General features: G+C 44.0%; 2 protein-coding genes across 5 annotated transcripts in view; one reads left to right on the top strand and one right to left on the bottom strand.

Annotated features, from left to right (window-relative positions):
- Positions 1-6,750: 6,750 nt before the first annotated feature.
- The window catches only part of Zeb2 (zinc finger E-box binding homeobox 2), a 130,940-nt gene continuing 111,041 nt past the window's right edge, over positions 6,751-26,649 (top strand). The window contains exons 1-3 of one of the 4 annotated variants that reach the window (XM_029472853.1): positions 6,751-7,022; positions 11,155-11,424; positions 14,091-14,232. In XM_029472853.1, coding sequence (XP_029328713.1) covers positions 14,160-14,232 — 73 coding nt within the window. In that variant the 5' untranslated portion in view covers positions 6,751-7,022; positions 11,155-11,424; positions 14,091-14,159. Of the gene's footprint in view, positions 7,023-10,722; positions 10,811-10,967; positions 11,012-11,154; positions 11,425-13,140; positions 13,212-14,090; positions 14,233-26,649 lie in introns of those variants that run through there. The other 3 variants (XM_029472857.1, XM_029472854.1, XM_029472858.1) reach the window with 3 other exon arrangements.
- On the bottom strand, positions 10,246-13,093 carry LOC110283981. The gene is made up of 3 exons (XM_021149533.1): positions 12,929-13,093; positions 11,254-11,404; positions 10,246-11,148 (listed from the first exon to the last, which is right to left on the bottom strand). Exons 1-3 carry the CDS (start codon positions 13,040-13,042, stop codon positions 11,090-11,092), a joined length of 324 nt encoding a protein of 107 aa, XP_021005192.1. The 5' UTR covers positions 13,043-13,093; the 3' UTR covers positions 10,246-11,089.

Here is a 26,649-nt window from a genome sequence, read left to right as displayed (position 1 = left end):
TCTCGCTGAGTGATTTTTTTTTCCTTTTCCAGAAAAACACTTGTCAATTTTAGTGTATTCAATTAGAAGTAAGCCACAAAAAGGCTCACCAGCGCTGTAGGGAGAAGGAGTGTGTGGATTCAGTTCCACCTCTGCTCCATTTCTCCAGGCTGCCTAGTAACGGAGACACACAAGAAAACCTAAAACAGCGTGTGCTAGACTGCAGAGCTTTGCAAGCTCAGGTCTAAGAATGCACAGTCCCTGCCCAGTGCCCTTGCCTCTACCCATTCTTTCTTCAGAGTGTAATTGGAGTAGGTTATTAGTTTATGTCTCTACAAAGCTTCTGAAGGAATGAAGTGTTCCCTAATATTTGTATCTAATGGACAACTGGGGGAAACACAGCCATTGGAGATCACCTACCCTTGCCAACTAGATTACGACTTGGAGACCCTAACTTGAAACAAGCTTCAACTTTTCCAAGTGAAAGGTATTCACTTGAAAGCATGGCACTGCTTTGCCCCAAATTCAAAATCCATTGTGATTTCAAATGGTATTTATTAGTGTATTTCCCACAACCCGCACACTTACCTCAACTATGCAAAAATCCTCCCCAGTAGAAGAAGCAAAACTTCAAGATGATCATCTTACAGAGTAGCCACAGCAGAACTCTTGTGGCCAGCTTTTCAGCACAGCATTAAATGCACACTGATAGTAGGTGACAAGACAGCTCAGGGTTGTGATGATTTCCCTAAACTGAAATCCCAACCTTGGAGTATACAAATAATGAAAGTTTTAAAGAAAAAAATTGCTATTTCTTTGTTTTAAAAGACTAAATATGTTTTGTGAACTTTCTACTTTGTTCTGTCTCCCTTGGTGCCCCTATCTTTGTGCCAAGAACAATAGGTAAGTCAGTTTCTCTCAACCCAGAGAAATTGCCCCTTTGCCACAAAAGACTTACTTGTGGTTCTATGGTGGGCCAGGAAAAAACTAATCGCAATGGCTTTTTTTTTTTTTTTTTTTTTGCATGTGTAGCAAAGTTAGTTTCAGAGAAAGGAGTCTGGTTTTCACTGTAGCAAAAGCACTGCAACAATATGTTCCCTGTGTCCATAGCCTGGCCTCCCTTGACACCCTTCTTTCTAGGGCATAGGGTAGAAAAGTCATATACACAGTAGATCCTGCCAGGACCCGCTGACACAACCCAACTTCAAATATGCAACAGGAGAAAGAAGCAAAAACTGTTATAAAAAAAAAAAAGAAAAGAAAAGAAAAGAAACTGTTACGCATGTGGTTTCACATTTTTATTTTTTTTGAAAGCAGATTTTTCAGCTTTCAACCTGAAGGGAAAGACCATACAGCCTGGCTATCTCCCATCTTGTCTGTCCCTCGGCCTCTCCCAATTCATCCAGCTGTAGAAATTTTGCCAGGAGACCCTCTTCTTGCCTTGAGCTGGCTGGCACTCTTTGACCAGGGAACACTGTTCAGAAGGGCGCTTCCCCTGAGGATGGGGTACCCATGAAGACTTAGCTACAAAGGTGCTCCTTACCATGCAAGTGGAAGTGTGAAAAACAGAACCAGATTCAACTGATTCGTTTTCATTTTGAAAAGTATTATTTTGTGGTACTAGGGATTGAACTCAAGACTTCATGCATGTTGAATGAGAGCTGTAACCCTGGCCTACATCACCAGCTCCCTTTCCCCTTTTACTTTGCAATGGAATCTCACTAAGTTGCCCAAGCAGGCCTTAAACAAGTGGTCCTCCTGCCTCAGCCTTCTGAATGCTGAGATTATAGGCCTGAGCCAGCAGGCCTGGCTTACAAATAGTTTTCTACCACCAATGCTGTTAGTATCATGGTGTTTAAAACCACAATCACCTCACTCTTTATTATGAGTTTAAAAATTCTATAAGCCGATTATACTTTGACATTATTGTCAGTAAACATTAATCTTTTTAGGATACAAGAACCAATTAAATAATTCCTAATAAGATCAGTAAAACAAATAAAACTGATGAAGTCGTTACAAAAAAGGAAATCAAGCAAGCATCACCTAAAATGATGCTCACCCTCATTTTTTTTTTTTTTTTTTTTTGTAATTTAACCATACATTTTCCAGATTCCCCACTGCTAGGAATGAGTGTTCATGAGCGTGACTGCCTAATGTAACGTTACATATGCTATCATAATTTCCTGCCACAATCAGCTAGAATCTGCATATTCTTTATTCATTTCTAAACTGAGGCTCAAGGGGTTAAACTTTATCTGTTCAACCCAAGATTAATTCTCACAAAGCGAGGAATTAAATCTAGTCTATGTCATTTCAAAACACGTCTATTTGAAACTATGCTATGTGCCGTAGTTAGGGTTACTATTGCTGGGATGAAACACCATGGCCAAGCAACGTGTGGATGAAAGGGTTTATTCCACTTACACTTCCATAGCACTGCTCTTCATGGAAGGAGGTCAGGATTGGAATTGTAATTGGACAGGAACGTGGAGGCAGGAGCTGATGCAGAGACCATGGACAGTTGTTTTCCTGGCTTGCTCAGCAATGCTGCTCAGCCAAGGGGGTTTTTTTGGTTGGTTGGTTGGTTGGTTGGTTGGTTGGTTGGTTGGTTGGTTGGTTGGTTTTGTTTTTTTGGGTTTTGTTTTGTTTTTCTGTTGTTGTTGATTTTTGTTTTTTGGTGTTTTTGTTGTTGTTGTTGTTGTTGTTGTTTGTTTTTGTTTTTTTGAGACAGGATTTCTCTGTGTAGTTCTGGCTGTCCTGGAACTCACTCTAGACCAGGCTGGCCTGGAACTCAGAAATCTGCCTGCCTCTGCCTCCCAAGTGCTGGGTTTAAAGGCGTGTGCCACCACTGCCCGGCTCAGCCTACTTTTGTAGAGAATCCAGGACCACCAACCCACAAAGATGGCACTGCCCACAATGGGCTGGGTTCTCCCACACTGATCATTAATTAAGAAAATGTCTTACAACCAGATCTTAGAGAGGCAGCCTTGCGATTGAAGCTCTGTCCTTTCAGATAACTGTAGCTTATGTCACGTTGACATAAAACTAGCCAGCACACCGTGCTATGAGCAAGGACAGTTAAATTAAGGTAATGTAGAATACACTACAGCAATGCTCAAGCACGAGTCAAGCATGCTAGAGGAAGTCGTAGAAAGAATCAAAGCTGTTCTGTGATGTGTGGGTGATGATGTCTCTGTCATCAGTCAGTGTATACATAAGCTCAGTGCTTAGGCAGGAATCCCCTGCTTCCAGGGGATTGCTCTCAGCTCTCCTGAGTAGGGAACAAAGAGAGCTGGGTCAGAAAACACACTCTGAAAGCCTGAGGCACCAAAGTCAGAGAACATACTTAAGAACTTGAACTGTAACTGAAAATAAAAAGTGAGCATCAATGTTGGTCTAGAAGGGAAAGTAAAACGAGAAACCCAAGGATCAAGTGCAGCATCCAGGAAGACTGGAGGTGAGTTGCGATGAGCGCATAAACGCTGATTGCAGATGAATCAGAAGGAATCCTTAAAAGGCCACCTTGGCTGTCCCACGAGTGTAGCTTTGGCACTGTCAGTGGACTTAGCAAGACTGAGAGGCCCACGAACAGCCAGATGCTTAAATGGTGGGTAAGTCATTGATTCTCCCAAGCCCACAGTTCCTTGACAAGGTGGTGTGTAAGGTTAACTCCTTTGGATCTTCTGCTAGAATTAAGTGATAGGTGAGATAATTTAGCCTTGTATCAACTCCAGAGAAACAGCTTTCTTTACACTGCAGACTACCCTGGCCTGCGCCAATCCTTAGAATGGTGTAAAATCAGAACCAAATATAGCACAAAGTTTAAAATTATTTTATGACACTCATTTATTAAATTGTGCTATTGTGTTTCTGTTGTGGGTGTTCACATCACGGTGCACATGTGGGGGTCAGAGGATGACATGGAGGAGGAGTCAGTTCCCATCTGCCAACACTGGGTCTTGGGGGAAGCCCAGGCTTTCAGACCTTGGCTCAGGAATCTCCTCAACCTCCAGTCCTAAATGTATAATTCTGAAATTTTGGCAAATTATGGAAGGTTAAAGAAGACCTCAGAGGAGTAGAAAACAAATTAGATAGTTTGTAGGTTCAAGTTGTTTGCAATTCCATTGGCAGGTGAAGAACAGAATGGCAAGGGTCACTCCAGACCCCTAAGCCAATTCCACAGGTTTCTTGCAAGGAATATAAAATGGAGCCTTTAAGAAAGGAGACAATTAAAGGACCCTTTAAGAACTATAAATAATTATAAATGCTCCTACAGGTCTTAAAAGACAACAAAAAAAGCCTTTAGTGTTCTGACTAAATATTGAAGGACTTCCCATCCAGCAATTGCACTGATGTTTCAGCTTTGCATCAAAAAGAAACTCTGGCCTTGTGGACATTTAAGAGAGTAGGGGAATCCATTTTCCAGTTTATAAACTGACTTTCGTCCCCACTGTAGATGCTGGAGCAAATCTAAAGCTCGGGCCACAATAACCGAAGGGAATGTTCACCTCACTCTGAGTGGTCTCAGAGCAAAGGACTGTGACAGCCAAACTCCTTGTCTCCAAATCTGTGAGTTTGTCTCCTTTTACTCCTGACTCTTACTTAAGATCGCTTCTGGGCTTTTGCACATTTAACCTTTAAACTCAAAGACAGTATGTGATTACAGAACACAGGAAACTTCACATTCGGACATTGGGCTAAATCCCTTTTCAAAGGAATCTGATATTTATAACCAAATTAGGACCACATTGAATATAATAAATTATCTGCTGAATTAGCAGGAAGAAAATGCTCCATTTATTTGTACGTTGGTGGCTAGGCATCCTTTGGACAATCCTAGAAACATCATAAGTAATGATAAATCCTACCACATTCGAAACTACTTGGTACCAGCTTTATCTGGCCTGGATGTTCAAAACTGTTTGTCCAAATGTTCATTATAATAAACTACAACACAGCGAAGCTTCATGCATTACTTCAGTTAATTCTGAACAACACCCTGAGGGATAGGTGCCTTTAGTGTACCCACTGGAGATAAACAAGTTTAGAGTAGATTGCTTGCGATCATGAAAAGAATAATTACATAGACATTTGAACTTCAGCATCATAAAAATAGAATGGACAGACTTGCTTAATCATTTTTAAATAACTTCAACCATCCTACGTATTAGTAACTAAAAAATGAAAACTTATCTAAATATCAAACTTGACTTGTTTGTCAAATGCCTCATATGCCTGCTTATGCCATGGTAAATCAACCAAGAAGTTCAATGACCACATTTCAGTAAGGATATATGGTGCATAATTAGTGCACGTAGCTGAATTTAGGAAGAACGGTTACTTGATTTCACATAGAGATCGTTTTCCTAATTGTACAGCTGCCATGTGTTTCAATGTGCTTGCTACATAAATGGTTTACAAATTGTTAAGAAGTTTTATGGATCTCTAGAAAGAATATAATAGCATAACAAACTTTTAAAAGTGCAGAAAATTTTACATTTTAAAATATCACTTTATTTCTTTGTCCTGAAAGAATTAATCTTAAAAAAAAACCACATTTTTAAAAATCAAGCATTAGATATGCAAATATGTGTTCAGATCAGAGATACCAAAATTATTCAGATGATTAATTATTCATCATAAAATGTCAATTAATAATTATGAAGCTTAAAAGGCATCTTTCTAATGCATCTTTATTTTTCTTGGCCTAAAAAAAGGGGCTTACTGTACATGTTCAATTGACTTGTAACAAGTTTTAAAAATTCAGTAAACAAATTGTAAACAAGAGCAAGCTCTGATTTTTAATAGGAGAGCTACAAATGTGTTCAAAGTGTAGGAAAGAGCAATAATTTATCATCATCAGGAAAAGTATAAGTGTAGCCAATCTGTGACATCTGACTCCTCACGTTCACTCACCTGCTAGGAAATGGACAGCAACCTGGCCAGGAAAGCAAGCAGCAAACCCAAGGTGTGGATCTGCTGCTCAGCAATTAAACAGAGCGCACAACAGGCTGCTTCTCCCTGAATTGATCAGTCGATGTTGGGGGGCAGGCAGACAGCTTTGGGAGGTTTTGGTTTTGTTTTGTTTGTTGGTTTTTTTTTTTTTTCACTTTCTAATAATCATGAGAAGAAAACCCAGTTTGATTCTTGAATTTACCTACTATAACTTCTAAAGTCTGATAAGCATGATTAAAATAATTTATTTATAAGTACGAACAATTTGCATATTGCCTTAATTATACTGATTCTCCTTGTCAAATACTTTCGTATTTTTTCCAGAAAGATTATATCTTTTAAAAAAAAGTCTGTGAGAGCTGATATAATAATAGAGAGTAATAAGCTGTTATAGTCATTGAGATACTCATTTATTTTCATTATTATTTTACTTTTTCCTGACACCTGGCGAACTTGTCTCTTAAGACCCAGGAGTTATTTTAGTCAGGGTGTCCCTGACCTCCTGCTGGTAGATTAATTGCATTTTAAACATTGTTTTGAAAACGAACTGATAAATCTGGACATATAAAGTAGGCACCAAATTTTTTTTTTACAAAGAAGGTAAATTGGGGGGAAATGGGATTGCAAAAGAAATATAGAAAGAAACGAGAATGTAGAAAATGCAATTACGACAGAATTGCAAGAAAATCTGGATAAAGGGCAGGGAGGGCTGAAAGGAGGGCAAGAGGAAAGGGAGGAGGGAGCTTTGGGTTTCCAATCCCCAGGCGAGGCTGTTGGCGTCCGCACCCTTAATGTCCAGCCTTCCAAGTTAAGGCGAAAGCCACCTCCTCGGGCCTGCGTCGCATCTAACTTGCTGCAAGTTTTCTGGTGACTCCTCCAGAGCCCCTTTTCTTCCACCACCACCACCACCCCCCTTTTGTGAGACTGACAGTCGCGTGGAGGAGGCTTTTCCAGGCACAGCCTTTCTCATGATAATCAGCCCCCTGCATCACCTCCCGGCCGCCGCGGCTTCCTCGCGGAGCGGGGCTCGCGGACCCGGGGGACCGGAAACAGGGCGGCGGGCGGGGAGCAGGCCGGCGAGCCAGGTCAGCTGACCGGGAGCGGGGCGGGGGTCGCGCGGTGCCAGGGCGGGGTCGGGTGTGTGCGGGGGGGGGGGGGGGTGCGGGCCGCCGATTCCCCCCCCCCCCACGTGCTCCGGGACCGACAGAGGGAGCGAAGTTCGCGAGGGTGGGGGGCGGGGTGGGGGGGAGAGCGCCGGGGATGGGGATCTGTGAGCAGACCTGCTTTGCATCAATAAATTAAGATGCTCATTTGAGTCCTGAAGTTTGCTGGTTCCTGTCAGTAGAGACGTTGGCAAACACCCCCAAAGCCGAGATGAAGCCTTTACTTCAAATAAAATAGGAAAATAAAATCCTCAGCTGGCCGCCCCGCTGGGGCCAGGTGACGTGCGAGATTCCACAGCCCGCGGGCCTCGCAGCGGGGAGGTGAGGGACGGTCGCGGGCTCTCCGGTCCTGTTTTAGTTTTGTTTGAAAAGGGCTTCTCTGAGATGCTCCCGATTTTTTTTTTTTAAATAGGCTTTCCCCTCCTATCCTAGGCTCAACTCCGAATGGATTGGATTGCGAGTTTGCACGTGAGAAAACCGTTTGGCTTTGCCTAGACCCCGCCGTGCCCTCACACACCTAATCCAGGGGTCCCGGGTATCAGCCAGCCTTTGCTCGCAACTCTAAACGAAGTTAGGTTAGCCACGTCCTGCATAGCACTACAGGATTGAAACAATTCCTTTAGATGAAAGACCAGCTCCATTTCTAAACCAGAAAAGAATCTTTTTTTTTCCCTCCACATGGTACAAAATAAACACAATTTGCTTTTAAAAAAAAAAATCATTAGCTGTGGCCAAATTCGAATTCTTTCTTCGGCTTGTGTGTTCAAGGGCAGAAAAGTACCTCTTCGGGCCTCTGGGCCAGCAGGAGTGGGGGTGGGGAGCGGCTGTGAAAGTTAAGGAAATTGACAGACTGAGAGGTGAATGGGGGGACAGGCTCCGGGTCCCGCTGCCGGGAATTGGAAAACAAAAGGGTGTCCTCCTCGCCCTGCCGGGGGTGGGGGGCTTAGGGGGGAGTCCTAAGGGGAGCAGTTGGCTTTATCCAAGGAAAGCCTCAAGAATTATTTCCCCTCCAATGTCGATGTCAATATTATTTCACATTTGCATGTATCTGTTGTTTTAATCCCCTTCGCCTGCGCTAATCTCGAAGTGGATTATTAACGGGAAAACAGTCCAAAAAGGAGCTAGTCCTCCTTCGCTGGACTTGTTTTGCTGCGTGAGGAGCCTCAGAGCTGTCCCTGGTCCCCTCTGGACTTTTCGTCCTGCGCTCCTGTATTATGTGGATCCCACGGTCCCCATTGTCCCTGACCTGGCCCTGGAACTGAGGGAGTGTTCCGAACAAATTTATATTCCAGCTTCCTCGGATTCCACTGCTTCTGCGATGGTGGGAACACTCTCGCTCAGAAGCTTGGGGAGGGGCGTGCCAAGCAAGGGCAGTGGGCAACCTAGCCCTTCTCTAAGCCCTCGCGATCTTCCCTGTACCACTAACCCAAACGTCCACCTTCATGTGAACCTAGAAAATTGAAGTTGGTTTTGTTTTGTTTTGATCTGTTTTTTTTTTTTTTTCCCATACCAATATATGGGAAAAGTCGAAACTCAGTGCTAACTATTGGGGGCCGCCTTTTGGCACTGGAAAGATGACTGAGTCTAAGGTAATCAGATAATTAGGTGTTTTTAATTGAAATAGTTAATGGTCTATTTTGTCAGATCTGAAGTAAGAAGATGTTTTATATCCATGATAAGGTCAGAGGTTTGTAGCTATTTGTTCGACTTGCCATATAGTCGCATTGTGCCTTTGCACTGGTGTGTCTGGGCTAAAAAGATGTCCAGTAGCTACCTGGGTTTCTGCAGAAGGGGCTTGCCAAAAGTCACTCCGTAAAACAGGCTCCTTATTCCTCCAAGGGAGGCTTAACGGCACACTTTGGAAGAAGGTGGTCTCTGATTTTTTTTTTTTTAAGGAAAGAGGTGGAAGGAAAAAGGATATGAACAGTAGTGATAAATCTTATAGGAGGAAACTTGATAAGTCTTACATATACTTAGTACAGCTACATGATAGTATGAGAAACGTAAAATATGGCACGAATGTGTTTGACCTATGCTGAAATCCTTTTCTTTATTAATAATTTTTCGACTGCAAATCCCTACAACCTACAGATCATCTATAGGTACTCTATCTGTGATAGGGGCAATGGAGAAATTAATTTATCCAATCCTTCTCATTGTAAATGCTCAAATTAGGAAAGAGGAGAGTGTGTAACCAACTGTGAAAATCCGCTTTCTTGCACCCTAGAATGAAATCTAGCTGTGGTCATGCTGGGTGGCTATTACCCTCCCCCCACCACCACCACTGAAAAATAAACATGCAAAATACAAAGCCCTGTAGCTCTGGGAGTGTGGATGTGGCAGCAGCCCCTGTGGTGGCTTTCCCCTCCTTTGAGTGCAATCGCCAGTGACTCTTGCATTCAAAGTCTTGCTGTAGGCACACATTCAAAGCACAGTTCAAAGCAGTTTATCTTAATATGAGTAAAAGTCTAGTGTTGGATCAGGGTATTATTTGTTTCAGGTTTCTTCAGACTGAAAACAGGGGACTATGACATATTTGACATTATTAAAGCAGAAAAACTGATAAGAGGCAGCTGTTTGGCCCTCTTAAAACCTCCACCTTTTCCTTTATACTGGAGTCTATAGGCTGTGGTACTGGGCTTCTATCTGTGCTCAAGGGTTCTTAAATACTTTCACTATTTAAAATAATCGGAGGGGGGTCTCCTAGTATTTTAAGAAATTAAGCCTTAACTGTTGAGACAAAACAGTTTCTTCCTTTCCCTATAAATACAGAGCATCCTCAAATTTGGCTGTCTTTATTTACTTCTATATTAGTTCCAATTATGTGCAGTGTAAACCAGCTTTTTGATTAACAAAACAGCAGAGCATTGGTTAAGAACACTTAAACTTCAAAAAAATTCCCCTGGGAAGTGGGCTCTGAATTGGTTAATAATGTGCAGTACTTGCTAAATTGCTGACTTCCAGATGTGGAAAATATCTTTCTTGTTTAGGACCTATGTAACCTGATTGGATTACGACAGAAGCGTCACGTTGGAAGCTTTTGAGTGATTATTTAATTAACCATACAGTAGAAAGCTGTATTCTCCAGGAAATCCCTTCCATATTTGCATAACCAATCCCTTCAGAGCAAAGGTGGAGTCTTTTCTTTTTAATTTTAGTTTAATTGCAATATCAAAAATATGCACTTCAAAACTTAGACCCCACACAGTTTAGTGTCACCCTCTTCTTTCTTTCGTCCTAAGTTCCTCTGGCCTTTCTCCTTCTTCCTCTTGTCCCTGTCCCCTCACTTTGTAATGTGGTCTGCATGAGGTGTAGAGGGGTCCAGAGATTGGCCAGCATAGTACAGCTCTATGTTAACCTAGAGACCCTTTATTAAAATGCCAAACTTTTAATATAGGGATCCAATCCAGAAAATCCACCCCCCCCTCTCTCTCTCTCACACACACACACACACACACTGAGATCCTAAGATGCAGTATACAAGTAGCATTTTCCTCCCCTAGCTCTGGCATCTTTAAAAAAAAAAAATGTAATAAGAGAAAGGGCAAGAATTTAGTTCCAAAAGACGGTACTTGAGGTATCCATACAACTTGACGTGCACCTCAAACCTAGTCACCAGAGATATCTGTATAAGACAAGAGATCTGCATGGAAGACCCGAGATCTTTCCCTTTAACTTTCGCCCCTTGGAGTTCTCCAGTTCTGTGAATGGTGTGCACCGTTTTCCGCCCAGTACTCTGCAGGATTTAGTGATGAGGATAATGATGCCAAAGGCTTGCTTGACGGGGGGGGGGGGGGGGGGGGGGGGGGGGGGGGGGGGGGGGGGGGGCGTGGAGAAGGGAGGGAGGGAGAGAGGAAGGGAGGGAGGTGGAATTTCATTTCTTCCACTAAAGCGTTTGCGGAGACTTCAAGGTATAATCTATCCCAGATCCTTTCCCAGAGAGAAACTTGGCGATCACGTTTTCACATGATGCTCACGCTCAGGGCGCTTCAATTATCCCTCCCCACAAAGATAGGTGGCGCGTGTTTCAGGGTCTCTCTTCTCTCCCCTACAGAAAAGAAAAAGAAAAAAATGTCATTAGAAGAGGCGTAACACGTCAGTCCGTCCCCAGGTTTGTGTTTCCTGGAGTGGCCGAAAAGAGATCAGTTCTAACCTGCTCGGCAGGAATAACGGTCCTGCCTCCCGACACTCTTGGCGAGGTTTTGTTCAGTTTGCTCCGGGAGCTGTTTCTTCGCCTCCACCTTTTTCTCCCCCACACTTCGCGGCTTCTTCATGCTTTTTCTTCTCACCATTTCTGGCCAAAACTACAAACAAGACTTCACAGGTAGGTTTCCCTCCCCCCCCCTTCTTTTCCTCCTCTTTTTATCCTTTTTTGGTGCTCTTGCCCCCCACCCTCCCTCTCTAATTTTCTCATTTTGAGTGGGAATGTTAGTCTGAAGTGAGCCGGGTGTCTGTGGACAGGAATTTCAGGTGGTTTTAGCTCCTTGGTGGCAGGCTTTCTTTTCCCAAGAGTGGCTTCTTTGCTTTCTCATGCCTTCCCTTACTCTCTCTTTGCTTTCCTCTCCCTTTTTCCCCCTTTCCCCCAGTAATTCGCCCTGTACCTGTCCATTCAGGTAACCAAAGGTGTTTTTTGCTACATAGTCTAGGAAAAGTTTTGTTGAGAACTGAATGACTGGGGTAAAAAACTCATCAAGTGGAGAGTTTCTACTGCTTTGTTCTCACACCGACTTTCAATTCATTATATCCAGCAATTAAAACTTGGCAAATACCTGTTAATAATTATAAAACTTATTCGAGAAAGACCTACCAAATTCGGGAGCAAGTCCTTCTCTTAGACCTGGCAGTCTAACCTTTCCCACCGGAGAAGGCTGTTTTCTAAGCAGAAACTTGACTGTTTTTGTCTGCCTAGCGAGTTTCATTTCTTTATTTCATTCTTTGTGTGTGTGTGTGTGTGTGTGTGTGTGTGTGTGTGTGTGAAGTAACACCTCACTTCTGTGATTATAAATAAAGAAGTGAAAGTTCTCTTGGAACTTGAGTCGTTTACCAAAGTGTGTGTGGGGGGGTCACTACAGCTGGGAAGAAAACTGCTGTCAGGATAATAGGGTTAAAATTAGGGTAACTTTTGATATTTTATTTTAAATGACCAAGTAATATACACATCGATTTTTCATGGAACTCCTCTCTCTCTCTCTCTCTCTCTCTCTCTCTCTCTCTCTCTCTCACACACACACACACACACACACACACCACACCACACCACACCACACCACACCACACCACACCACACCATTCCAGACTTTGGGACTGAAAAGTCGGAGTTCAAGAGTCACAGGCACAGTGCTGAGCTCAGCTAACATAAACGTGTTTATCTCCCACCTACTTACATGTTTCACATGCTAACCCTGTAATGATGAGGGCAAGATCGCTTACTCCAGAGTCAAGACTAACATTCACAAATAAAGTTTACAGCACAAATGCCATGTCTTTCCCTCACACACATAACTGGCTCATAAAACTAGCAACTTATATTATTAAATATATATTTTATATGCAGTGGTGTGTAAGTCTCAGCAGAAATACAGACAGACAGCTGTTTCATCCCACAAGCTTGTGTGATCATTTCTTTATTCCAGGATCCCCCCCCCCAACAATTTCAAATTAGTAGGACAGACAAAAAATGATATATTTGTATTTTTTTTAATGTGTCAAACTGGAAAGTCTACTATGTATGCCTAAGTAAATTTAAAGTGCTTCCTACAACACCCACTTCCCCTTCTCTCTGCCCCCCTTCACCCCCGCTCAGCAAATGTGCGGAAACTGATACTCACTTTCCAGGTTTTCCGCAAAGCTTGTGGCACCGGAGACAATAGGTGCAGGGTGTAGGGACTGGGCGTGCTGGGCGGCAGAGAAAGGGTTAATGGCCCTTGTGTTACAGTTTGCATCTGTTACATCTTTTATAGCCCGCTGTTTAAACTAATCCTCGAGGCACAGCGTCTTCCCACCCCGCGGAGTTTCAGGGCTCTCCTCTTCTCCGGCCTGCCTCCGAGGTTCCCCTTCTCCAAGTTTTGACAGTTTGAGCTGAAAGAATGCAGCGCCTCCCTCGATTTTTAGGTACAAAAGTTTCGAAGCCAAAAAGGACACGATCATTTAGAACAACTTAAATAGTGGCCACGGACTTTCTCTTTCCTTTCTTGAGAGGGGAAGAAAACAAACAAACAAAAAAAAAACAAAAACAAAAAACAATCTACTGGAAGAATTTAAGGAAATCAGTGTGGGGGAAACATGTGTGTATGGGGGGGGGTGGGCTTAAGTAAATATTGTCCAAGTGGTGAGGTTGGGGGAGGAACAATGTCCAGAGAGGCTTATAATTATATTTCTTTTGCCGGGTAAAATGGGAAATCTTAATTTGGGGGCGGAGGGTGTAGGGAAAGAGACAGTGCCTCGATAAGCTCCAAAGGGGAGGGGAGGGGTCGCGGGGCGAGTGGGCTTCCTGTAATTACTATTATCAATTTACCCGAGTGTGCTTCATCCAAGGGCTGTTTTGCGTTGTTTGTTACTTTTTTCCCCTCTTGGGAATGGGGGGGTCGGAGGAGGGATGAGAAAAGATGAGAGCGAAAGACCCCCTCTCCAAGTTCCCGAGCCCGGCTGAGGACTTTTCTGAGGAAGAGGTCCGCCTAGCCTTGAGTCAAGCAGTCTTACTGTACCGCCGTGTGCATTCCCTCATACGGTCAGGAGTTATGACTCATTTTGAAGATGTAATTCTTGTCTCTGATCCCCTCGCGAGTGCAACACACCAAACAGTAACAACACAAAGCGCCTCGGGGCCAAGGCTGGGGGTGGGGGGCGGGGAGGGGGCCGCCGAAGTTTCGCTTTGGCGCTGGGGGCGCGGATGGGTGCTCACCCGGGCCCTGGCCCGGATCCCCTGGGCGGCCCGCGCGCGTTTCAATGGGCGCGGACGATGCCCACATTGTCGCTGTGTTTGGTTGCTAGATCGAGCCTGCGTGCTGCCGAAGCAGGGCGCCGAGTCCATGCGAACTGCCATCTGATCCGCTCTTATCAATGAAGCAGCCGATCATGGCGGATGGCCCCCGGTGCAAGAGGCGCAAACAAGCCAATCCCAGGAGGAAAAACGGTAAGAAGAGGCCCGAACCAAACTTTTCCGGGCCACTCGGCGGCCCGAGACCAGGGGGAAGGGGGGGACAGGGAGAAGGAAGCCGGTGGCGGCGCCTGGGGCTCGCGGGCGAGCCTCCCTCGGCGGCCAGCGCCGGAGCCCCACGCGCGGCCGCTGGACCGGGGGGGAGTTGAGCAAGTGCGGGGCCAAGTGAGCGCCGGGCGCCGGGGGAGGGGGGGCTCGGAGCGCTGCCGATCGGACCTGCTCCCCACTCTGCGGCCCCGGCACCCCCGCTGCCTCCGCCCTCTCCGCTTCCCGGCCCGCAGGTCCCCGGCCCCGCGGCAGGAGCGGCCGGCTAGGGCAGGGCGGGGGCTCCGGCGCTCGGGCGCGCTGAACCTCGGGGCGCGGGCGGGCGAGGATGGCAGGAGGGCGGCGAGGGCAAGGGAGGGGACCCGAGGCTGCCTCTCCGCCAGCCTCAAAGTTTCTTGCTGGAGTCGCTGGGCCGCCTCTCTGTGCGCCAAGTAACGGTTCGCGGGGCAGCGGGGCCCTGGCCGGACGCGGGGAACTGGGGAGTGGGGGGACAAGAGGGACGAGCCGGGAGCTGCGGACTGGGGACCCGGCTCCTCTGCAGCAGGCTCGGGGCCCGCTGCGGGCCAGAGAGCGGGGCGAACAGAGACTTTTCCCGGCAGTTGCTCCTCCACGGCCGGGAGGAGTCCGGGAGGAGCCCGTTATCCAGGCTGAGTCAGGAAGGAGGAAAGAGATGGGGGTGCGAGGGAACAAGCAGACCAGAGGTGGCAGATTAAAGGGGTGTGTATGTGAGAGTTTAGATCCATTTTGGAAACGGGCTGTGTAAAAGTGTGTAGTGTGGTGTGTGTGGTAGAGAGAGAGAGAGAGAGAGAGAGAGAGAGAGAGAGAGAGAGACCCCCTAGGTATTACCCTCAAACAAAATCGTGGGAATAAAAGAGAAAAGTGATTGGCAAGTGCGCAGAAGGCGCTTGGGGGAGGGGAGAGAGTTGGGGGACGACAGAGGGTGCAGGGGGTGGGTGCTGACGGAGGATACTGAGTTTTAAAGGGAAAAAATGAAAAGAAACGGAGGGGGGGGACAGCCCCTCAAAACAAACAAGCGATCCAGCCGCGCCAGCCCAGAATCGGAAAGGAAACTTCATTCTCCTTTCGCTCTCAGCCCGCTCACCGGGCGCGGGCAGTCTAGACGCTTCCGAGCTGGGCACTAGGGTGGTAGCACACACCCGGGAATCGCTCCCCAAGCCCGCGCCTGGCGGGTACTACTCAGACCCACTTGGAACAACTTTCCACCAGAGAGGACAATTGTGCGCTCCTCTAGCCTGCCCCAATGCTGCACCGCATGCAGAGGGGTGGGGGGTGGGGGCAGTGCAGTGTGGGAGTTTAGGGTCCTGGAGGGAGTAAAACACAAAGACTAAAAGATTCTGTTTAGAGACAAATAATCTCCCTCTCTCTCCTCTCCTGTCTCTTAGCATGCGTGCCTGTGTGTGTGTGTGTGTGTGTGTGTGTGTGTGTGTGTGTGTGTGTGTGTGTGTCTTTTGCTTTTTGTGGTGGAGGTGGGGAGCCATATGGGTGATAGAGGAATTTTAGTCAAAAACTGTTCGTTATGTTGCCCTGTCTTTCCTCTTTGTGCTGTCTTTGATCTGTTTGCTTGGCTTAGTATTACAAAAAACAAGGACAATAATATATTCCAAGCTGGTCCCCAAGATTCGGTTCAGGCTGCCTCTTTTTAAGTATGTGCGTGTGTCTTTCTTTTAATTTAATTTTTTTCTTCATTGCTGCCTGGCATTATTTAAGGTGGTTCTTACACAGGAGACCTCCCCTTCTCCATCTCTGGGTAATTTAGTAGACACTAAAATTACATCCAATGTTCCCCTCTCCTCTCTCTCGTGTTTCCTCTGTTCCCTTTATTAAATGTTAGTTATTGATTTTCTAAAATCAATGTCTGTTGTGGGGCTTCCCCCTCACAAGAATCTAAAGCACTGTGCTGATCATCTGGATAACAAAAGCTTTATGTCGTGTAGGTGAGAGAGAGAGAGAGAGAGAGAGAGAGAGAGAGAGAGAGAGAGAGAGAGAGAGAGGAGTGAGATTTAAAGCTAGGCTACCATAAGTATTCTTTTGCAGTAAAGAATGTTTGAAGTGTTTGTTTCTTCCTGTTCTTCCTCCTTCCACTCCCTTCATGATTTTGCTGTGAAATACCAACTTGGCTCCAGCAGTGAGGTCAAGCCACAGCCCAGTTTGGGGACTGGGAGAGATTCTGGCTTCCTGAGAACTCTGGTGGCACAAGCTACTGGGGCCTCACAGGTAATACAGTGTCCCCAGGGAGGGGTGCGGTCAGAGAGAACAACCATTTCTCTTATGACCAGCCATTAATTTGGGACAAGCTTCCACACTCTGAAGTGGATAAAGTTGAACTTTGATGGTTTTTAGGCATTTCTTCCCAGAGCCTAAACATTCACCAACATTGTCCACAACTTCTCTGACTGAAACTATTACCTGTCTCTTTTTCCAAAGACCCTGTGAGAAAGCAGGCTGTTACTGGGGACTTACTTGCCAGTGTTTTCATTGGGTTTGATCTGACTTAGCAGTGTGTAGGTTTTGAGAAGCAGGTGGAAGAGCCCAGACCGTCTTTTTCATTTTCTTTCTCATCAAATACATACCCAATGCCTTTTCCTTTGGGAATTGCCAGGATTTATCTGAACTGAGTGGATTTTTCTTCTTTCCCGGATTCCTGGAAAAGATGTCACTTTTGAGCTTGTGTCTTTGCTGATAACACTAAATATGATGATTCTTATCAACATCATATAGAAATTCCTGAAAAGGAATAATAGCAACAATAATCGTAGAAGCTGCAAAGGGAGAAAAAAAAGACCCAAGACCTAGAATGACACTTTATATAATTTTAATGAAGTCACTGGTGTGTGTGTGTGTGTGTGTGTGTGTGTGGAGAGAGAGAGAGAGAGAGAGAGAGAGAGAGAGAGTAAGATGGCAAGGAAGGGAAACCGGCAGAACAGTGACTGTGTGTTTGAAAGGCTGGTCAAAACCATGGCTTAGACGGCGGTGATGTGAAGTATTATTTTTTTAAAAAGCCTAGGCAAGAGAGGCAGATCAGGGGATACCAATATAGAAAGAGAGGAACAATCTAAAAAATCCAAGCACCAATATTCTCCGGGCCAGCAAGATGCCTAGTAAAGACGGTGCCAGGACCAAGTTAAGAATGGCTAGTAGTTCCTCTCCTTTCACCCACAGGGAAAGCAGAGAACCTTTTCCTAGAAAATCAGATGTGCAGGGAGGAAAGAGGAGGTGGGATTAGGGGAAGAGGTAAAAAGCAAATAGCCAGCAGACAAGAATGAGTGTATGTTTCAAGAAAGTTCAGTCAGATGATCCTCAGCCGCCTGACTCACTTTGTAATACTTTCACTAAGGCTAGAGAGGAGGGGGAGAGCCAGCCCCCCCTTTATAGTCCTCTGATTATACCCCACCATCTCCACACAGCCTTGGAAGCAGGAAAGAGCTATCCAGAATGGCAAGGCTCTGCTGCAGGCTGCCACCACTTGCAGCCGGTTTGAAACTTGCAAAGTTTGTTGCTTTCACCCCTGATTTCAGGCAGCAGGTCCTAGAATGCTCCAGTTTCCTTCATGATTAGTAACCATCTGGGAAGAAAGGCCTACCTTCCCAGTCTCCCGGCTTCCATCACCAGTCTCTGGGAAATCACACAGACAACATGCGTGTTTTAACAAAAAATGAAATTGCTGGTCTGCCTGTCTCAGAGAAGGGAATGAAGTTCTCTTTGAGTGGAAAAAGAAAATGAATTAGGAAGGGAGAAGAAGGAAAGAAAGGAGGAAGGAAAAGTTAGCTTGATTTTGCTTCAAAGTTTCTGCTAAAGGTTTGGGTCCTATGGGCTGCCTAGGAGTGGGGTGTAGGGGACAGGGCTGCTTTCACCAAACACCTTTGCTCTGTGATTTTTCAGTTTGTAAAGGAAAGTACTCAAGTTGAATATCTCGGGGAGGAGCAATCAGATGAGCAGAAATGATTGTCCCTGTTTGAAAGAAACCTTCGCTCCTTCCCACTCTTTTAAAAGGATTGGAGGTTCTATTAGTGCTGCTGAAGGGCAGTGGGGGGAGTGGAGAAGGGACTCCATTGCAGAGTTGCTTAAACGGAAAGAAATGCGACTGCAATCAAACAACCCCTTCTCAGACTGGGGTTCCCACTCTCCTCCCTCATAGTTGGGATGGGCAGCTGGAAGCGACAGACCCTCTAATCACATCGAAGCAGGATGGTGTCCTTCAGGTTGTAACTGGTCACAACTTACCTATCTTTGCCACTGTGGAAATCTTTGGCAAGTTGCTTTCCTAAAGTTGGTGAGCTTGTCACAGGGAGACTGTTCGCCTGCTTTTCACTCAGGCTGTCTGTGAGGCAGGTACCAGCTCTGAGGGTACTCCAGAGAGATCTATCCCCATCCTGTTCTCTCCATGGAGATACTGCACACACAAGGCTGGGGGCTATGTATCTAGACTGATCTATTTGTTTTATTTTGGCCTGGAAAAAAATGATGCCAATTGGGGTAGACATGTGCTTTGCTTCCCAGCAGAGCCAGCAGCCAGCCCGGTGGCATCCTTGCTGTGGCGGTCCACCAGGGATAGGGGTAGGCTTCAGGTTTTAAACTTTGTAATGCTACTCTGTTGTCAAGTAAAAAAAAAAAAATGATTTCATAGCATTTAGTGTTTGTTTTCGAATGTGGAGAAAACCTATTCTGCAGTTCCCTGTCAAACTGCTCTGTCATAGATTCTGGATTCTTCCCTTCATTCTCTCCTTCTTAATTTGTTTAAAGAAAATTACAAGAGGTCGTTCAAGACTCTAATGCCTTATTTTCCTGAGATGTGTGTGTGTGTGTGTGTGTGTGTGTGTGTGTGTGTGTGTGCTTCCCTTGAAGGTAGGAATGAAGGCTGCTGTTAGCTTTCTAACAGGGGCATAATTGTTCCGGGGGTGGGAGTTCGTCTCCTTACAACTCTCTTTGTCATTTGCGTTCTTCCAAGGCTCTGAAGGTGCTTTTTCTCTATGTGAAAGGAGATTCTTTGTCCTATTCTTCATCAGCACTGTGGCTTCCCAAGGTAGACACTATTTTGTGCCTGTCACAGAGAGAGGGAGTGCAGGTTTGCAATGCTCACAGACAATTGATTGTCTGCGCTAATGTGTTTCATTTACATGTTTATAACGTCAATGGTCCTGGGTGTCCACTGTACCATTCATCCCTGCATTCCCACAAGGGGGCAATTGTCTGAATGGCCAAGTCAGACACCTTTTTGATTGCTCTTTGCTTCTCTTTTTAGAGCAAAGAGATAAAGGAGGGAAATCTGTGATGCAGAAACACTAGTTGAAAATATACAAAATGTCAGCACAAAAGCAGATGTTAACATAAGCCCAAATATGCTTTTTAACCAAGATGTGAATGTTGAAGACTAGAACACAGAACAGAAGGAAGGATAACTGAAGACCGAGAAATGCAGCCCCATATCTTCAGTTCTCCTTCTTAAGCAACCAGAAGATGAAATGTGATTTTTCTTTTAATTTTTGAGCCTTGGAACCTCCAGGAACCTCCTTGTTGCTAGTGTGTTTGCTGTGATTTGTGAATTTTGTATATATTTATATAGCTCTGTTTGTGCCAACATCAGCAGCTTACCACTTGGAAAAAACCTATTGAATGACTCTTTGGGCTGTAGGGGGTGTAAACTTTTAAAAGTAAGATCCAAGGATTTCTTCATCAGGCAGTTTTTAAAGAAGGATGATAATAATCATCAGGCTGGAGAAAGCCTTGCCTTCATAAGCGGTGTGCTAGATAGTTTTATCTCGGGTGACAGTTGTATCAGAGCTAAAGCTCTCAGGAAAAGTGTAACCAGTAATTACAAAGTAAATAATTTCATTTTAAGATGTTCTGTTCTCTCTCTCTCTCTCTGTGTGTGTGTGTGTGTGTACATGTGTATTGTGTTGTGTTTCCTGTCACAGTGCTGACAGGAAAAGTCATTCATGCATGTGTCTTCTGGAGGTCTCTCTTCTCCACTCTCCCCTGTATATCACACATCTATGTATCCCACACGAGTACACCTGTTTAAAAAATATTTCACAGATCGGATAGTGCCTTGCTAGTTCACTTATGTAATACCATGACTAGAAGTTGGCTTGATTTTCTGTGTGGTCCTGGAGGAGAGAAAAATCCTAACTGTTGTGTCATGTGGTGCTAAGTAAATGGGGGGGGTGCTTTTATAATTTTGTAGCAAATTAGGGGAAAAAAAGAAATGGCCAGTCAGTGGGAGGATTTTTTCTTTTCTTTTTTTTTTCTTTCTTTCTTTTCTTTCTTTTTTTTTTTTTTTTTTTTTTTGCCTCTATGGGAAGATACACAGTAGCTGCTCCGTTAGCTGAACCCCTGACACGGCGGTCTTTTGAATGCCTTAGGTATGATTTCACTTTCGCTCACATCAATGCTGACCTGAATGCCTTTCATATCTGATCCTCTGTGTCTCTCCCAGTAAACATCCCCTGAGGGAAGAACAAAGAAAGAGCTCTTCTTCTTCTTCTTAATCACAATTCAGCCCTTCACCGCCGGCAGGCTCCATTTGCATTCTGCCACAGAAAGCCAAGATGAAAAGAGAGAGAGAGAGAGAGAGAGAGAGAGAGAGAGAGAGAGAGAGAGAGAGAGAGAGAGAGGCTCAGAGGGTAGTGGTTGAGTAAAGTAACTTAGGTGTTTGTGGCTGTTTGTTGGGCCTTTCCCTAGTTACCAGCCTTATATAGTTGATGCTCAACCCTGCCTGTCCCTCCTGACAGGCATATAGTATTACAAGATGGCATGTCTGTACTATTCATGGCCACAGCTCCACTTGAGGTAAAAAGTCTAAGATTGAATTCAAGCCCAGACGCCTGTTAGATTTGGGGTCAGGTGTGCAGACTTCCCACTCTTGAACGCTACTTACAATTTGGCCTTAATAACTATGATTGTTCACCATATGACCTAGGAGGTGGGGGCACTGGAGGGTGGGCGGGAAGGGGGTGGGCTTGGAGACCCAGCCCTGGTCTGGCTGCAGGGGCCTGATGCCTGAACACAGATGAAAAAATAAAATAAAAAGATCCGCAGGAAAACTGGAAAAGACTTTCCCATTCCCCCCCCCTGACTTTTTATGATAATTCATATTTTCAAATGAAAGGGGAAAAAAGCCAAGAAAGAAACTCTCAAATGAGCCAAAAAGGAAAAAAAAATCTCTGAAAAGAATTTTAGGGGGAAAAGTTGTTCTATTTTAAAAAGCTTTGAGGGCTGTAAAGTGCCACGCTTTCACACCTTCTCCGTACTTTTTTTTTCAGATTTTTTTAGTATGTTTAACATTTGTGAGATGACAGCCTTTTTGTATCTCAAACTGGATGCTTCGGGATTTGTAGGGAGGGGCTGGTGGTATCCACGTTTTTTCTTGACAGAGAAAGTTTATGCCTAAAGGGCTCCTTCTTGCTGGGGATTGTTTAAACCCTCGTAGGCGGACCTGTCAGCTTCTCCTGTGTTATTTGCCTCCATTTTCAACATGCAAAAGTAACATGCAGTTGAAGACACCAGAACAAGACCACAGCAATCGCAGGTCCATCTCGTGACAACTTTTCAGGATATTATCTTGCTATAGAACCAGCTTGTCTCCCCCCCACCCCCTCCCCCTTCTAAAACCACTTTTAAGATACTAACAGTTCTTCCTCAACAATTAGATCACATACAGTACACACACACACATTCACACACACATAACTTTAGACATACAAGCTTTGCAAAAGAAGAGAGGACTGTTTGGTATTGAGTAGCTGTCCCAACACCTATGTGGTAGACGTCACTTCTGAGAGCAGCAGGAATGGACACATTAAGAATTGCACACGACATGTGACACAGATTCCTAATTCCCACCACCACCACCACCACCATTTTCCCAGAAGATTTACAGAATTTACAAACAGAGATTAGCTCCACACCTTCTACCCCTCCTCTCCACTCTCCTATCCACCCCCATGACTCAAGCAATGAAGGATTTAGGCAGATTTTCTTCAGTAAACACCTTTGGACACTGGGGGTTGGGGGGGGGGAGTCTGTTTGCAAAAGGAGGCTTTTGTTAAGTGAGGTACCAGGCAGCTGTGATATTAACCTACCCAGCAATGTGGGTTAACTCTTTGAGTGCCTGGCCCTTTGCAGTCAGCATATGAAATCCTGGCTCTCCAAAGACACTCAGAATCCTGGCTCTCGCAGTTTATTATTCAGACAAGTCTTGTAGACATGAAAACTGTTCAAGCTTTTAAAACAATGTGGTTTAATTAGATGAGGTGGACTTACATTGCTCATAAGCCCTCCAAATGGTGGTTTATAATTGGCAAGGAAAAAAAAAAGATAGAGAAAGGCGAGTCAAGACAGCACATTAAATATTCCAAGAAATATCTTTAGAAAAGCTATTTTCATTTCTAGCTTTTAAAATATTAGACTTGGGTCGCTAGAGGGGATGAAGCAGTCGGGGTCTCTCTCTCTCTCTCTCTCTCTCTCTCTCTCTCTCTCTCTCTCTCTCTCTCTCTCTNGGTAAGAGCACCCGACTGCTCTTCCAAAGGTCCAGAGTTCAAATCCCAGCAACCACATGGTGGCTCACAACCATCTGTAATGAGATCTGACTCCCTCTTCTGGTGTGTCTGAAGACAGCTACAGTGTACTTACATATAATAAATAAATAAATCTTAAAAAAAAAAAAAACCAAAAACCAAAAAAAAACATAGTAATTAAAAAAAAAAACATTGAATACTAAAACATAAATTTACTTTAAAACAATTCTTTGAGATATATATATATATATATATATATATATATATATAGTTTTACCATTTGTTAAAGATGAAAGCAAATTTGTTTCCAATAAGATAGCTATGTTTTGTTTATATATGATCCGAGTTTTTCAGGCAGTACATGGCATGGACTACATGCTTAGTGTAAACGTTGCATACGGTGTGCTCAGAACCAATGGCGTGGTGAAGTCATAGTTGCAACACTTGTGAATGGTGCCAGGATGTGTTCATTACACATTTGATGTTTGAATTAATTTTTGGTCATTGCACATTCAGAAACCTTTAACTCTTGCTGTGTGTGCGTGTGTGTGTGTGTGCGACCCCTATGTGGAGTAGCAGCTGACAGTTTAACAGACTGTAGTCTGTGGAATATGGAAATGTATTTGCAAATAAATTTTGGCTTGATAAAGATACATAGCTGGCCAAGTTTAGCTTGATAGTGAGTTAGACATCACAGAACCCATGATCTGGTTCAGGTCATAGTGACTGATGCTGAGAATTGTCTTTTAAACTTTCTTTCTCTTAAACAATTTATTACTTATTTCTATCACCAAATTTAATTGGTACAAGGGAGTTGGCACTGAGGGGAATACATTTGTTAGTTAGGGAGACTCTAAAGAACTTGGTTCTTTAGAACATGGTTTTCTAAAGTTCAAAATTAGAGGGACAATTTTATCATTTTTCTTACTCTTTCAATATCCTATAATCAATCTCTCTCTCTCTCTCTCTCTCTCTCTCTCTCTCTCTCTCACACACACACACACACACACACATTACTGTGAGAGATACCAGAAGTTTGTGAGGAAGAAAGGGGCTTCAACTTGAAAAGCTGCAAAGGCCAATCGGACAGTGACATTATCTCAGTCCTAGCATCCTTGGCAGAGGGAAGGTCTTGCCTATCTGTCAAAGCTAGAGAGGTCATGTGAACCTCAGAGTCAGGACCTCGGGCACCAGCTTGAGACTTTCCAAAGCAAGCAGAGAGGTTTTTATGAGGAAGGAGCTAATGGTTGGGTTTTTTGTTGTTGTTGTTGGGCACAAGAATAACTTTACAGGTGTTGCATTTGGGCTTAAATAAGATCGCCTTTTTTAGTTTCAAAGAGCGTGTAGGTGTCAACGTTCGAGCAGCCATAAATGTGTGAGAAAGTAAAGGGTATGAGACATGACAGAATTAAAGGTGTTTGCTATGTCGTTACACCGTGTGTCAGGCTGCAAGCTCCCTTTGTCACAGCCTCCTGGTGATTTGACAGCGCAGATCTACTTCCCTTCTAGGTGAGACAGCATTTTTTTAACTGGAGTTATAAATACGGTACACCCTTCGGGTTACACCCTGCGTCCTAGATCCATGAATCCCATTTGAAATATCTTGCCCTAAGACACAATGAACAAACACCCATACACAAGGGGGCTGTGGGCTGGGGCCTGCCCAGCACCAGAGTCACAGTAGCTGGCATTGACTGTTGTTTGGCAAGAAGATGCTCTGCCAAATCATCCAATAATTAAGTTTTATGTTATTTGTATGAACGACCAAGCATGCAGTATTCCTTTTCAAAGCAAAAGGAGGCTTACAATTACTTTTTGAACACTTTCGGAGCATGGTCAGGTCACAGTTTGGGGGCTGAATTAAAATGATCTCATTCATGATCTAATTGAGGCTGGCACCACCTTATAGCAGTAGCAGGAGTACATAAATATAAATCAAAGACCAAAATTTAGCAAATCATATCATTTGCTAGAAATCTGCTCATGAATTATTCTCCAATTGCCAACCCAGAAGTTAAACTTTGTCTCTTCTGAGCAACAGTAGCTGCCGATTTTTTTTTAAAGGCTTCTGAGAGGAAAGTTACAGGAGCTGAACAGAGAAAGGAGAAGGAAGATGACCTATGTTTCCTCAGATAACCGTGGTGTTTGTGACCCAAGAAAGTATCAGTGCTGATAAAGCCATGCCCAGGAACAGAGGGCACCGCAGACTTGCTTAGACATTACCGTGGACTTTCAGAAGCCAGTCTCAGGAAAGCAAGGGCTCTGACATATAGGGTAGGGAGGAGAAAACATGTCCAAAAGGACCTGACTGAAACTTTGCTTTCATTTTTTGACTGAGGGATGCAGTCATCAGAATGATTCACCATTACTTGTAGTTATTTCCCTTACCAAGCTGGGTTGAAACACTGAGACTTGAAGCTGTCGTTCTGGTAAAGAAGGTAAGACAGGACTATTACTGTACATATTCGAGTTACTTCTCCTATTTTAACTACAAGATTACTACTCAGATAACTTCCCAATCAATAGGTCAAAGAATCCATTCTAGTATAACTCCCATTTTGGGCTTCTTCTCCATCTTTGTGTATCCGGGAATCATTTTTACTTTTGTTGTAGTATAAACTGGGAAAGGTTGAATTCTTAACTTGAATTCTTTGAAGTTAATTTTTTACATCTCATTTGTATGAAGGTATTCCTTCTATCATATAACGAATACAGAGTTGGTCAGGTTACTCAACTTAACCTAAAGGAAGGCATGAATCTAAGTCTCCAGTAAAGTGATTTCTTTCTTTTGAGACTACGTAATTACCCAGAACGGTTTTCCATGACAACAAGACACATTTCACATAAAAACCAGCAATAGCTACATTGCTTAAATGAAAGAATATCGGGTTTTTGTTCCTTACAGACTGTTTCGTGTTTCTTAATTAGTCCTAGAGAAGAAGAAAAAGTGTTTCTAACAAGGAAGTAGCCACTCCCTCTCCCCCAGATAAGTAACCGGTAACAAATCAACAAATTAAAACATTATGCTACGTAGATCTGAGATTTTGTTCCCCTCATACACAAGTGAGTACATTTCAAACAGCCAGTACCCACGTGATCCACAAATTCAGCATACAGCTTTCACTCCTTGCTAGCTTAAATTGTATTTATATTCTCTTGCATATCCAAGTAGCTGTAATCAAGGAAACTTTGCAATTGGCCTATTCTTGGAAGTACCTGTTTCTATTTTCAACACCCAAGCACATCAATGGAAGTGTTTCACATCATGAGATTTCTCAGTTGTAAGAGGTGAGGTTTACATAGAAAGAACTCAGTCGGCTGTGTTTTCATAACAAAAAGTCCCATTAAGGGAGAAATATCTAGAAGCAAGATGGTTACCCCCTAAAGATTTCCCATCACCTTTGCTCTGCTAACAAAAATGTGAAAACTAAATCCAACCCATCTGCACACTCCTATACACCCAAACACGAATGCATACTAGGACCCTAACTCTGGGTCCTTTTCTCTTTAGCCTTACTCTAAAGAAGACCTACCCCGTAAGTGAGACTCATTTAAACAAAAAGCATAGATAGGAAGAATTGATGTAGACTTCTGCAGTCAGATTTCAGGAGAGAAAAGTGTTCTCTATGCTACCTGACTCTTACTAAATTTGCTTGTATCTAATAATCTAAGCTTAAGTGTATTATGTAGGATAAATTACTAGCTTTATGCTTTTAAGCTGTTTTCCTTAAATAGTGCCTACCTTAACACAGATTATCCTAGATTGATTGCAAGTTATTATGGGAAAGGAAAGAAAAGGAAAGGGAAGGGAAGG

The sequence above is a fragment of the Mus caroli genome, chromosome 2, assembly GCF_900094665.2.
Source record: "Mus caroli chromosome 2, CAROLI_EIJ_v1.1, whole genome shotgun sequence".
In the NCBI taxonomy this organism is placed as follows: Eukaryota; Metazoa; Chordata; class Mammalia; order Rodentia; family Muridae; genus Mus; species Mus caroli.
This window is presented reverse-complemented; position numbering and strand designations above follow the sequence as displayed.